Here is a 14,117-nt window from a genome sequence, read left to right on the forward strand (position 1 = left end):
GTATCAGTAGAATTTTAAAACTACAAAACCAACTGATTTCACATCGGAAGAACAAAATTCGGAGCATATTTACCACTCCATCACATACTACTGTTGATAACAAACCGACAATTTCATAGATGATACACCCCCTTGATCTATATGGTTGTCTTTTACTTAAAAAACTATAGAAATCTTATTTTATAATAATGTGACTTTGACTTCTTATTAGAATTTGAAATAATATAGGAAAACGCTTTACGCTAGCAGAACTTTAAAAGCTTAAGAAAAAAGGACATTCAGAAAAAAAGAAAAGACGACCTTTGGACAGAAACCAGAGTCTATATGAAAAACAATTTTTTTGAAAAAGACCATTTTACACCTAAAACTCATTCCTTCTTTCCATTTTTGCGAACACTACTTATCTCTTCCTTTCTCCATTCCCGCCTATAATTCAAGGATTTAACCCGTAACCACCTCCCGTTGACCCTATCATACGAATAATTACAGATTATCACTTATGGTAATTAGTTCCTATCCTTTTATGTGTTACTATAATTTACTCAAGTTATTCTATAAGAACAACTTGTTTAATTTTGCTTTCTGTTTTGCAGCATTAATTTGTGCTTAAGGGCCTAAAACTTGATATCCAGAAACAAGAAGAAGAGAACATCAAATGGATACTTGTATCAAAGTTTGTGCTTTGTTTGTGTATCTATCTCTGGCTTTGAGTTGCTTCTCTCCCTTGGGATCTGTCTCTCAACTTTTGCCTGCAGACGAAGGTAGTTACATTTTCTCTCCTTTGACGGTTTCTGCAAAAAGTTTTCTTCCTCTTCTTATCTATAAATTAAACACTCTCTTTTCTTTCTCTTTGATTTTCATCACCACACATTGATCTGTGTTTGTTCTTGTGCATACTGCGTTTCCTTTTTTATTTTATCTTTAAATTTGTTGTCTGACAGCTAAAACTGTTTTCCCGTTCCAGATTGAATCTAATGTGGTTGCCTTTCGTGCTATCCATGTCTGCTTTTTTCTTTCTTTTTTTTCTTCCCCCTTTTTCTTTTTGGCTACTGTTGTGGTGTGCGGATATTTTGTTTGCTTGTGTCTTTGATTTTTCAATATTGGTTAATATCTAGCTAATAAAGTAGTCTTGCATAATGAAAGAATATCCTGTCCAGACCTTTTCGTTCATTATTAGTCTATTATGAGTAAAAAGTTTTACATTTTATAAGAATAAGTTGACCTATGTAAATAAGAAAATTTGTCTGATATTATAACCTAAAAAACAATATAATAATTAAATCACATCGATAATAAAAAGATTCATAATATAACTTAACCTTTTTCATTGAAGTGATGGCCGCGTTGAATGTCTACTGTAGAGGCTCAATCACATGTTTATTTTTTAACGGTTAATTGATTCCTTTTTTCTCTCCCACCCCCAGTGAAATTTACTGCTTTCAAGTTTCAACAACTCTGCGGGTCGGACAAAAACAAAACAATTTCTCCCTAATTTCAAATATCTATTATTTTAGCAAATTGAATTTGTTTTGAGATATTTGACGTTTTATAAAAAAAAAAAATATTATTAGCTCATTTGATCGACTTCTAATTAGTGAAATATTAATCAAGTACTAACTTTTAAGGAGAGATAAATGACACTTTAAATAGATTTATTATTAAAAATATAAAATTCTTTCTTCAGAAGAGCGCAAAAATTATATTTAAAGATATATATGAACCGGATATACTATCAATTATGGATACGTGTTTATCACGTAGAACTATCTATATGTAATAAAAAAATAGAAAAATGGAAAACATGTACTATATTTTAAGAGGTGCGCCTTTTCCCTTTAAATCATGTACGTATGTCTTATAGGCTGAATTTGTGTCAATAACAGCCACTGAACAGTCTATTCATTACCAGCTCAGTGAGGGCTTGCTATCATTCTTCCTTTCTTTGCATTTTTTGATACTAATTATCTATGATACGTTACATCATCTTAAATCATGACAAGGTATTTGGCTAGTCCTAATCCCAAAAATTGTGAAATCAAGTGTCCGATATTCTTGAATTTTTGGCAGGAAAGCAATGATGCTTTATCAAGGGGTGTGATGGAATAGATGATATTCATCTACTCTTAACTAGAGATCTAATTAATCTTGCCTATAGTGCTTCCCTTTTAACGTTTTCTGAGACGCTAATTAATTTAGATTAGTCGGATCAGTGAATATTAGATATCAGATAAATACAAAAAGGAAAATAAAAAAATAAAATTATACTCTAGGCAAGACTTATTCTATTGTACATCTATTCATTTCAAGACTATCCATTCTACGTCGGAGCATCAAACAACAATAATAATCACAAACATGATGCTTTATATGTAAACGCTTTCTACCCTTTTTCATATGTGATGCACTAAACAGATTATTACCCTAGTAACTTTACTTGAGGTGCAAGAATTTGCTCCTCAATATCATCTGTATATTGTAACGATTGTGATCTAATTTAACTTTGATGTGACAGTTAAAGTTCTGGAAACAATATCAATGAAACTTCAGAACACAAATTGGAATGTCAGCAGAGCCTCTTGCAATGAGGGGAGAGGTTTCAACGTGACAGATCCTGCTTTTAATGAAATTCTCAGCAATGTAACATGCGACTGCTCATTCAATGACAGCTCAGTTTGTCATGTGGTGACCATGTAAGCGCTCCTTTATACTTTGAATCATATCTTAATATGTGAATTATGCTACAAAGAAGGATCATTATTGTTAGTATTTCAAGGTTGCAAAGATTTTCTTCTGTTATATAGTATGAAGAGAAGCGTTGTATGTCCATTTAAGTTGTGTGCAATGATTATATATATTTTTACATTATTAGATTATATTGGCCTATTATGACATGGTAACCTAGCCCGCAAGGGTTGGTTGAGTTGGTTGGACGAGTGGTTTTCCACATAGGAGATCGGGGATCAATTCCTCTCACCAGCACCCTCCTCAGTCAGAGCTCATCGCACCGGGCTTGTCTAGTGCGGTTTACATCTCCTGTTTGGTTTGCGAGCTATTGCACAGTGAGCAGGTTACCCAGTGCGCACCCGAAGGATAACGACTACGTGCTTCTCTTCTATTCCTATATCATAACCTTCACAAAATCGACTTATCTACGTGCTTGGTAAACATCTAAAGTGCTTATAAGCTAAGTATTTATTAATTAAAATCACCTATTTGGCTTTTTTCGTTTGACAAGTATCGTAATATTTCATGCCTAATATTTTTTCTAATTCTCGAAATGCTCTTTTCCTAAATAAATTCTTAATTCCATCTCCATTTCATTCATTGTCGTTTTTCTCCTCGAGAAAATACTTTTAAACTTTTTTTGGTAAATAACTTTATTTAGTCATTTTAAGAGAAATTATTTCTCGATATTATTTTACCAAACATATAACTGGTTTATTATCGGTTCAAGTAATGCTTTTCAGCACTTAATGCTCATCAACTACTTCAATAATGCCTCTATATTTCCCTATTAAAGTACTAGTTAGGTACTAATCTATATTGGCATTTTAATTTCTTTCTTACTTCAAAGGAGAAAGATATTTTTGATTGATCAACTGCACTTGTTACTGGTATTCAAAAACTTGACATTTAGCATTGTGGCCTATGCAATAGGGTGTAAAGAGAGTCCAAGAACAATGACTTCTTGTGATTTATATCCCTTTAAGTCGTATAACAATAACAAACCAATATAATCCCATAAGTGGGATTTGGGAATGATAGTGCGTACATAGACTTTACCCTTATCTTTAAGAAGACAGAAAGACTGTTTCCGGAAGACTGTCGACTTAGGCAAGATAAAAGGAAGGGCAACAACAAGCATACCAATCAAAAAACCGAAGCAAAAATACAGAACTAATACTAGGTAATGCAACCAGAAAATCGAAACGAAAGCAGCTACAAGTAATAATAGAAGTCAAGGAGTACGAAAAACACAGATGACGCTGTCATGTACTAAAGCTAATGTGCTATCTAACCCTTTATCTTTACTGTCCACCACCATAGCTTCCTATCCATGGTCATGTTCTCAGTAAGCTGGAGCAACGCCATATCTTGCGTAATCACCTCTCCCCAATACTTTTTCGGCCGGTTTCTACCTCTCACGCTTCCTCACCAGTGCATTTGTGCCTCTCCTATTGGCATGAATGCATGTATTTAAAGTTTAAACCCTGTTATGTTTTTTTCCCTAGCTAAACTCCTTTACCGTTAGGTGTTAATAAATTTTTTTGATTTTCTCTCCTGTTTTTGTTGATACAGCCAATTGAAGCGTCGTAATTTGACAGGAATTCTGCCTCCTGAATTTGCCGAGCTTCGTCATCTGCGAGAATTGTGAGTATCAGTTAATTCCATAACATTATTTTGATTATAGTTTTCTCTGCATTCAGTCATAGGATAAGTTATTTTATTTTATTTTATTTCTCGTAGCGTTAAAATTCAAATTTCCACTGGATCGATGTAACACAATGACAATTAGTTAGTGGTTGGTTCCTTGAGCCTAACAGATGATGGGACCTATTTTTCGTGTTGATATTTTGATGTATGAGCTTTTTTGGGTGAGTAATTATAGCCAGAAAGTTAATAGGAAAACAAACACAGGATTACTCTCATTTGTTTTCACAGATAAATTTGAAAATTTTATGTAAGCAAACATACAGAGAGTGGCATGTATTATGAAAGAATTGAATTTTACCAATATAAATGCTTAAAATTAGAGTATTTTTGAACAGAAATCCACTTGGTTAAATCTCTATTGGAATACTTTTGGAATTTTCCTGAACTTACCTGAGGCAAACTATCAAAATTTTGCCTTGTAAACTCTTGAATACAGAAACTGGTATCTGTTGTTATTCAATTTTTGTACAAATCTTAACAGTGACAAGTTTATTGTTTGTTGCTTTATATGCAACAAAGTCTATTGTGTTGTGTAAACCATATCCTTAAAAAGTGTGAAATCTGAAAGTTTAAACTGGACCATAACATGCAAAAATTGGAGTCTTAATCATTTTTTTGCATTTTCAGAGATCTGTCTCGCAATTTCTTAAATGGATCGATTCCCTCGAGCTATGGCAAGCTTCGCGTCACTATTCTGTAAGTCTGTTTTTCCTTTTGATCTATCTGCAAAATTTCAGTGAAGAAGTTTTTTCTTTTGACATTTTGGTCAAACTCATAAATATATAGGTCATTGTTGGGTAACCGTATCAGTGGTGTGATTCCCAAGGAATTAGGAGATATTGACACACTGGAAGAACTGTAAGTAAATGATATTGCATAGTTCCTTTTATATTTCTACATACTTTGGTTGTACCTAATTGGATGTCACATTCATGAAATGGAACAGAAATCTGGAAAATAATCTACTTGAAGGACCTCTCCCTCCAAACCTTGGTAGTTTGAGCCGCCTGAGTAAAATGTAAGTCATAGTAATCAGATATTCGATGTCTATTATCTACTTATTATTACTCTCCTTCCTAAATATTTGGCACTTTTCGCTTCTCGATGTTCATACTAAAATGTATAGTTTCTTAAGATTTAAGTTTTAGTATAAAGAAAGAGTTAATCTGGTCCGATTTAGCTCCAAATTTTGGTCAAATTGACTCAACATAAGCAAAAAGTGCCAAACAAATCGGGACGAATGGTGTGATTTTCAGTTATCATGGTTAATTGAAGGAGCATTTGCAGGCTTCTTACTGCCAATAATCTCACAGGAACTATACCTGAGAACTTCAGCAATCTTAAGAACTTGACAGATTTGTAAGTAAGAAATTTTAGAAGCACATCTGACTTTTGTGTTTTTTATCTCTTAAGTCTTTAACTCTTTTGTCTGTTTGCAGTAGGATAGATGGGAATAGAATATCTGGAACCATACCAGATTTTATTGGCAATTGGACCAAAATGGACAGATTGTGAGTATGCATCTGATAGTAGCAAATCTTGATGCAATTTTCTTCTCCATGAAGAATTCTAAACTTTAGACCAACAAAAATATGGTAGCATACATAGTATATAATTGCGATTATCATGAAACTTTTTTGCAGAGACATACAAGGAACATTAATGGAGGGACCTATTCCTTCTACAATATCCCAGTTGAAAAACATAACCGAGTTGTAAGTTCGCACTTCTCTGCTTTTTATAGTCGCACAACTGTTAAATTCACTTTTATAAGAAAGGATATAGGGCTATAGTGGAAGTTCTCATGTGCATTGTTGTTGTCAGGAGAATATCTGATTTGAGAGGAAAACAAATGCGATTCCCAAATCTTCAAGGCCTCACTCAAATGAAAAGGCTGTGAGTAGTATATGCTTGTAGTTGGAAAATTAGCAATTACATCTGTTCATCATAATTTCTTACGGTTCTCTAATTTGACTTTAATGATGCAGGATTTTGAGAAATTGCACAATTTTTGGTCCAATTCCGGGATACTTAACTGACATGAAATTGAAACTTTTGTAAGTTTGTTTTATTTTTATTTTTTAATCATTCTGTTGATTCTTTCATGGGAAACTTTTTCTCTAGCAAGTACAGTGTTTTGGCTCTTTACATTTTAGTTTGTCAGGAGTAATAGAACATATATGTCTAGGTGAGATGTATTCGGAGATGACATAGATTTTGATGATTCTCAGCTATGATTATACTTGAATAGCAAATATTCTTGTGTTGACTTCCTCTTCTTTATCTTTTCAAAAGTTGGAATTTATAAGATTTTAATATTACTCTTCTATCTAATTGCGAATACGACTACCAAGTTTAACATTAGACTAGGAGATTGTTGTACAACATTTGTTGATTTACTAGTCAGAACAAATAAGACGCTTTCTATAATCATATCAAGAAGGTCTAAACTCTAAATGATGTAACAAGATGCAGTTTTTCTTGTTTGCCGTCTTCTCTTTCTGCAAGAGAGTGTATACTTTCATCGAATTTCGTAAATTTTTAATTTGCATATAATACAAACCCAAAATCACCCTTCATAGTATAAAAGGAAATTCTTCTACATATACCAACGTTTTCCTCGTAGTTGCATGATGGAGTACAGATTGTCACTAATTGTTCGGATACCAAAGTGGTTCAGTTTGTTGTCCGGTTTGATGCTGATCCTGCCTCTGATAAGTGTTATTTATTTGCAGGGATCTGAGCAATAACATGCTGAATGGTACAATCACATTCGGGCAGTTGGATTTAGATAACACGTAGGTACCCTTACAAGTTGAAGCTTAAATCTTGTACATGCTTCTCTCTCTCAAAGTTCTTGTTCATTTATAACAAGCAACAGTTTTATCTGCGATGTAGGTTTCTTTCTCACAACACATTAAGCGGCGCAATTCCTAGCTGGATATTGGATAGTAAAAAGAACATGTTGGTATTTGCTCAAGTTTGTTTCTTTTTCTGCATTTTAGTAGTAAAGTTTGGTTAACATCGTAGCTAGCCAGGAATAATGTATTGTAGCATGCCACACTTCAAAGTTAACCTTTTCCTTCCTAAACTTTATGTTTGGTGCAAGAATGCATTTACAAGAATTTGGTGTCTTCTGAGTTCATGACAGTTATCATCTTTTGTATACAGCGATATATCATACAACAATTTCACACCAACAACTACTACAGGATGCCAGTCCTCCACCATGTGAGCTTTATTCCTCTTTGTTTTGGGAACCTATATTCATATATTATTTCTATTTGATAAGTGAAAATGTTGGTCCTATAACTACATGACTTACAAACCTTCGTTGTTCACCAGAAACTTAGTCTCCAGCTATTCAAATGCAATGGCCAACACGTAAGTCCTAAATATTGTCTTATGCATCAGTTTCCTAGTTTATTTGATGCTTTCTGTCTATTGTCTATAGTTATGTGGCTTAATCTATTCGAAACTGCAGGAGTGCCTGGTGTTCCAAGAAGGACCTCCCTTGTCCTGGAGAAGCTAAACGTAAGAGTTACACCCTATTAATCCTATTTTTTTATAATCCGAAATTCTTAATTTGGGCCTTGAGAGGGCCTGAAGTAGCATTGTATATCGTTTACCCCTGAACCAACTCTTGCAGTGGCAACCTATGTACTTTAAGTATCAAAGCATAATTCTGGAGTTACGAGAGAATTCACAATCTTTCCTTATCTACGTGCTTTATCATCTGCAGATCATTCGCTATTCATAAACTGTGGAGGAAGTAGTACTAGTTTTGAGGGAAATGAATATGAGGAGGACTTGGCCAATAGGGGTCCATCATATTTTTTCACGTCCTCGGATAGATGGGCTTTCAGCAGTTCAGGAGTGTACATGGGTAATCAAGAAGCCAGTTATATTGCAACAAATACATTTTCACTGAACGTGTCTGGTCCTGAGTTTTACAAGACAGCACGCCTTGCCCCCACTTCTCTCAAATATTATGGGCTTTGCCTGCGACAAGGTAGCTACAGAGTGCGCCTTCACTTTGCTGAAATAATGTTTTCTAATGACTCAACATATAGCAGCCTCGGAAGGCGGATATTTGATGTATCAATACAAGTAAGTGGAGACCTCTAACTTGTTTCGTGAATATGTAACTTAAATGTTTATTTACTCCGTTCTGATATGATTTGGTAACTTTATGGGTTAGGCTTGAAGGTACTTGAGTGTTGATTTACTGAGTTCTGATATGATTGGCAACTTTCTGATTTAATATACAAGTACCAATCTATTGGAGATAATGCAGTATATTTTGATTTCTTACACAGGGGAATGTAGTTTCGAAGGACTTCAACATTATGGAGAGTGCTAAGGGTGTTGGGAAAGAATTTATCATGGACTTTAATAATGTTTCTGTTAATGGTAGCACTCTGGAGATTCACTTGTATTGGACCGGGAAGGGGACCACCGCTATTCCTGACAGAGGTGTATATGGACCTCTGATTTCAGCTATCACAGTGACACCAAGTCAGTATATCTCTGCCTATAAACTTTACTCTTATCTTCCCACAATCTTATCTTCAACGAAATCCCACTTTTTCTTGCAGACTATAACATTGATTCAGGCCGGTTACATGTTGGAGCTGTTGTTGGCATTGTACTTGGTTCGATTGTGGTGCTTCTGATTATTGTAGTTGTTCTCTGGAAGAAAGGCATTTTGGGAGGGCAAAATAAGGAAGAATTAGGTAATACATACATCAAAGCATTTATTTACTCTCTACATGGTTAGAAAAATGGGGATGGAGGAGCTACTACGACAAAATATTTGTATTCCTTGTTATGGGTGAAACTATTTGATAGTATAGCAATATTTGTCTTATGATAATCACAATTATTTAAAAAATATCTAGCTGCCGCAATATACAAATTAATTATCTGCCTGTAATTAACCAGCATTGAGATGATTGTTTTGTTGGTGGATCGACATCATGCCATATCATAAATAATAAGCACACAACAAAACTTCATGACTGCTTAATCTGTCTTCGTCATTTTTTTAAGTTGTTGTTCATCATACAGACGTTTTAGGAGATCTATACATACTGATGCTTATATTATTCTTGTTACAGAACTCAGAGCCCTTGATCTACAAACAGGTCATTTTAGACTTAGACAAATTAAAGCTGCTACAAATAACTTCGATCCTGCCAACAAAATTGGCGAAGGAGGGTTTGGACCAGTTTACAAGGTAGCTACTCTCACTATCTCTCTTCCTGTCTTTCTGACTGTCAATACTGATCTGGCTGTAGGACAGCTTGCAGTTCTGTGGCAATATTTCCTATTGCTTATGCTTGACATTATGTTTATAGGAAAATACAGTAGTACTAATAGTTAAGTCCTGTTGTCTGTAATATGATCATTGTGAACTAATCCGGCTGTCTGTAGGGTGTACTCGCAGATGGTGCAATAATAGCTGTTAAGCAGCTCTCTTCCAAGTCGAAGCAAGGAAATCGTGAATTTGTCAATGAGATAGGCATGATTTCAGCTCTACACCACCCAAACCTTGTGAGGCTTTATGGTTGTTGTATAGAAGGGAACCAGTTATTGGTGATATACGAATACATGGAAAACAACTGTCTTGCTCGAGCTCTTTTTGGTAAAGCTTTAAAACATAAATTTTAAAATCATTGATCATGGCAATGATATTTTATGCTCTCTATTCCTCTAATTCTCCTTTTCGTAGGCCGTGACGACCAGAGGTTGAACCTAGACTGGCCAACCAGAAAAAGGATATGCTTAGGAATAGCAAGAGGGTTAGCTTACCTGCATGAAGAATCAGCATTGAAAATTGTCCACAGAGATATAAAGGCAACCAATGTGCTTCTTGATAAAAATCTGAGTGCTAAGATTTCAGATTTTGGATTGGCAAAACTAGACGAAGAAGAGAACACTCATATTAGCACCCGAATTGCTGGAACAGTGTGAGCCTTCTTATCATCACTTTCTTTGTACTTTGTCGTAATCCTTTCTGTGTTTTGAAACAATACAGAGCCTATATCAGTCTGAAAAAGAAATCCTCTACTAAAGCTGATGGTAAATTCCAGTAGTAAACTCTTCCTACTTAAAGGCATAACTAAACTCTTCAAAAGATCTTGCTACATGCAATGAGAGAGTAACAGTTCTGTGCAATTTGTACCTCATCACAGTAACATGGTTACTAGGAAGTATCTTACATTTCTTTTTCCTATTTTATAGAGGTTATATGGCTCCAGAGTATGCAATGAGAGGCTACTTGACAGATAAAGCTGATGTTTATAGCTTTGGAGTTGTTGCATTAGAGATTGTCAGCGGGAAAAGCAACACAAACTACAGGCCAAAAGAGGAATTTGTTTACCTTCTTGACTGGGTAAATCGTCAAACTTATTCATCATAAATCTTCCATGTATATGTTTGATTAATTGCAATCTGGATTTTTATGCTAAAAAAGCTTCAGTGCTAGTGCTCCATGCACAATCAGATTTTGATTTTTCTCATTCCTACGGAATGAGAAAGAAAGTATTAGAATCATAGTTCTTTCATTAGTTCTACTCACATTCTTATTGATGCATTTTTACACATCTTACTGTCTTTTTCCCCTTCATCTCCAATCTTTGTCTTGATTTTGATGTCAATTTTTATTTCTCTTTGGAGTGCAGGCTTACGTCCTACAGGAACAGGGAAATCTCTTAGAACTAGTGGATCCACGTCTCGGTTCAAGTTACTCCAGAAAAGAGGTACTGCAGATGATAAATCTGGGTCTGTTGTGCACCAATCCCTCTCCCACTCTCAGGCCGTCCATGTCTTCTGTTGTGAGTATGCTCGATGGAAAAGTTCCGGTGCAAGCCCCACTAGTTAAGCGCACCACATCAGATGACCACATGAGATTTAAATCCTTTGAGAAACTATCACAAGACAGTCAAACACAGGTTTCATCTTATTCTCAGGACAGTCAAGTGCAAAGTATGAATGCACCTTGGAGCGATTCCTCGGCCTCTGTCCCTGGTAAAGATGAAACTACTTCCACGAGCAGGCTTCTTCCAGATCTTTATGATGTAAATCTAGAATGATTGAACGATAATACTGCAGAATTTTAGAAGTACCAGCTTTTGATTTCCATCATGTAATTAAGCAACAATTTTTGCAACGTGTTAAAATAAGTTTTGCATGTTATATAGACTTCCTTGCTGCAAGATTTTGTGTAGCTCAATTTTGCATTCTCTTTGAAGTTCCAATTTCAATGACCATGAGATAGATTTGTCCTTGCTATCTTAAGATCAGAAAATAGTCGGATAACAACTACTCCTTCCATCTCAATTCAAGTGTCTTCGTTTGACTAGGCGCGGAATTTAAGGAACATCGGTGTATGCGGCCAAAATCGGAAAGGCCGATTTCATGATCGACGAGACTTTGTGCAATATCACCCCGAGAGACCGAGGAAATAGCTCGAGGTTTGAAGTCTTCGAGGACTCTTCTTGCCCGATATCGGGGTAGAACAAACCAGGGGTTCTCACTAGTGGGCGGGAAGTTCCCTAGGAGCAGTACCTTTTTTGACGATGCCTGCGCGAACAGTGACAGCCTGCGCCAGACTAATTAAGTGATCGTTTCGTTTATTTATATAATAAATGCACTTGTACCATATGAGGGTCTCCCCCCCCCCCCCCGATTCTATAACGGGGTTCCTTACTGTTTGTAAGAGACATCTGATATGCAAGAAACACACAAGATACTTCATTCAATACAAGAACATTCTTTCTGCGCTCTAACTTAAACATACTCCCTATTTGACTCCGTTGCTTGCATTTATTGCTTTATTCACATTGATTGTGTATCATTAATCGTTCTTCATTTATTGCTTGTTATTGGCCATAAAGAGCCGCAATCACAACCCTGATAGTTGTTAATCCCCATCGACAGCCCTTAGTCGGGCATCTAACTCGGCATCGAGGCCCCGCACGTGCTAGCTCGAGGCCCCGATCCTCAACCGTTTGGTTTGGTCTCTAAAGCCATCTTCAATCTCTTGTATTGTTTTCTAATCTCGTCGCTCAACATCCACTGCTTAATAACTAGCATAAAAATAGATCACTATTTTTAGAACCACAAAATCAAATCTAATTATTATTACCATTTTCAAGGTAAACAGATGGGCGCCCACCGTGGGGCTAAAAATAATAGTGATTATTTTCTTGCTGGTTTACTACATAACGCAAGTTATCTTTCACACTGTTTCTTGCCCAAGATCCTTGATTTCAGGTCAAAATGTCCAACTCAGTAAACGCACGTGAAAACAACAATCTTGAGGACCATGGAGCAAACGGTGTAGCTGTTCCAGGTGTTGGTGTACCACCAGGAAACCCTGGGACGCGCAAAAACCAATTCCTGTGGACGCGGTCTCGCGCGACGCTCAACACGTCGAAATAAGCTCCCATACCAACAGGAACATACACCAAGGAGATCAACAAGAAGCTCAGAAAACCCGGCTAGGGAAGAACAGGAAGTTAGCCTTCACGTTATTTTTGAAATGTTACAGGCACAACAGCTGGCGATTGCCCAGATGCAAAAACTCCCAGCACGGTATCACCGAAAACGGCTCCCCAAGCCGAGCAGGTACTGGAAAGATCAAGCAATAATGGGTCGGCAGCCGACCCCGCCATCATAAAAATGCTCGAGGACCTCGCAAAGAGGGTCGAATCGGGCGAGAAGAAGATAGAAGCCAACGACAAGAAGGTGGAGACCTACAATTCTAGGGTCGATCAAATCCCGGTCGCACCTCCGATCCTGAAAGGTGTCGACTCCAAGAAGTTCGTGCAAAAGCCGTTCCCATAGGAAGTGGCTCCGAAACCCATTCCAAAGAAGTTCAGAATGCCCGACATTCCAAAGTACAACGGAACCTCGGACCCCAACGAGCACGTCACTGCTTACACTTGTGCAGTAAAAGGCAACGACCTGAAGGACGACGAGATCAAATCCGTCTAAATGAAGAAATTTAGAGAGACGCTCTCAAAGGGAGAGATGATGTGGTACCACAACTTAGCCCCATACTCAATAGATTCGTTTGCCATGCTGGCAGATTCGTTCATAAAGGCACATGCTGGTGCCATCAAGGTGGCTACAAGAAACCGACGTCTTCAAAATCAAGCAACGAGATAATGAGATGCTAGGAGAATTCGTATCTCGCTTCCAAATGGTGCGAATGGAACTACCGCCAGTCTCCAACGATTGGGGAGTGCAGGCCTTCACTCAAGGTTTGAACGAGCAGAGCTCGGTAGCTTCGAGACAGCTGAAGCAGAATTTAGTCGAATATCCCGCCGTGACCTGGTCATACGTCCACAACCGATACCAATCAAAGATCAGGGTCGAAGACGACCAACTGGGAGCCCCCTCGGGCTCGGTATATCCTAGCAGGCTTTCGACGAAGGAGCCAAAGCCAAACAAAGAAAGATACCAACCATACACTGAAGATAGAAGAAACGCTCCGAGACGCAACATACCCCACAACGATTGAAGGATGGATCGAGGTCAGAACCCTCGGGGACTTGTTAGTAGAGCTGGATTCGTTAGGAACACAGGGCCGACGGAGGCACCCCGCCTGTCGGAATACAACTTCAATGTCGACATATCAGACATCGTATTCGCCATCAGTAAAATCTGAGACA

The 14,117-nt window shown here is 37.0% G+C and overlaps 1 protein-coding gene across 1 annotated transcript; it reads left to right on the plus strand.

Annotated features, from left to right (window-relative positions):
* Positions 1-261: 261 nt before the first annotated feature.
* On the plus strand, positions 262-11,665 carry LOC109240635 (probable LRR receptor-like serine/threonine-protein kinase At1g53430). Its single transcript, XM_019407303.1, has 25 exons — positions 262-502; positions 594-761; positions 2,513-2,690; positions 4,300-4,371; positions 5,062-5,130; positions 5,221-5,292; positions 5,381-5,452; positions 5,722-5,793; positions 5,874-5,945; positions 6,078-6,149; positions 6,259-6,330; positions 6,423-6,491; positions 7,170-7,232; positions 7,333-7,398; positions 7,606-7,665; positions 7,780-7,818; positions 7,919-7,968; positions 8,177-8,544; positions 8,754-8,952; positions 9,033-9,170; positions 9,555-9,673; positions 9,871-10,081; positions 10,169-10,406; positions 10,681-10,831; positions 11,121-11,665. The coding sequence occupies exons 2-25, from the start codon at positions 656-658 to the stop codon at positions 11,529-11,531; spliced, it is 3,039 nt and encodes a 1,012-aa protein (XP_019262848.1). The 5' UTR covers positions 262-502; positions 594-655; the 3' UTR covers positions 11,532-11,665.
* The last annotated feature ends 2,452 nt before the right edge of the window (positions 11,666-14,117 follow it).

This window comes from Nicotiana attenuata, unplaced genomic scaffold (assembly GCF_001879085.1).
Source record: "Nicotiana attenuata strain UT unplaced genomic scaffold, NIATTr2, whole genome shotgun sequence".
Taxonomy (NCBI): Eukaryota; Viridiplantae; Streptophyta; class Magnoliopsida; order Solanales; family Solanaceae; genus Nicotiana; species Nicotiana attenuata.

Excerpts from the sequence above, each read along its gene's own strand:
- LOC109240635 (XM_019407303.1), top strand. The coding sequence starts at position 656 with ATGGATACTTGTATCAAAGTTTGTGCTTTGTTTGTGTATCTATCTCTG. Across the intron at positions 5,946-6,077 it reads TGGACCAAAATGGACAGATT|AGACATACAAGGAACATTAA; the intron begins GTGAGTATGCAT and ends ACTTTTTTGCAG. Across the intron at positions 7,666-7,779 it reads GGATGCCAGTCCTCCACCAT|AAACTTAGTCTCCAGCTATT; the intron begins GTGAGCTTTATT and ends GTTGTTCACCAG.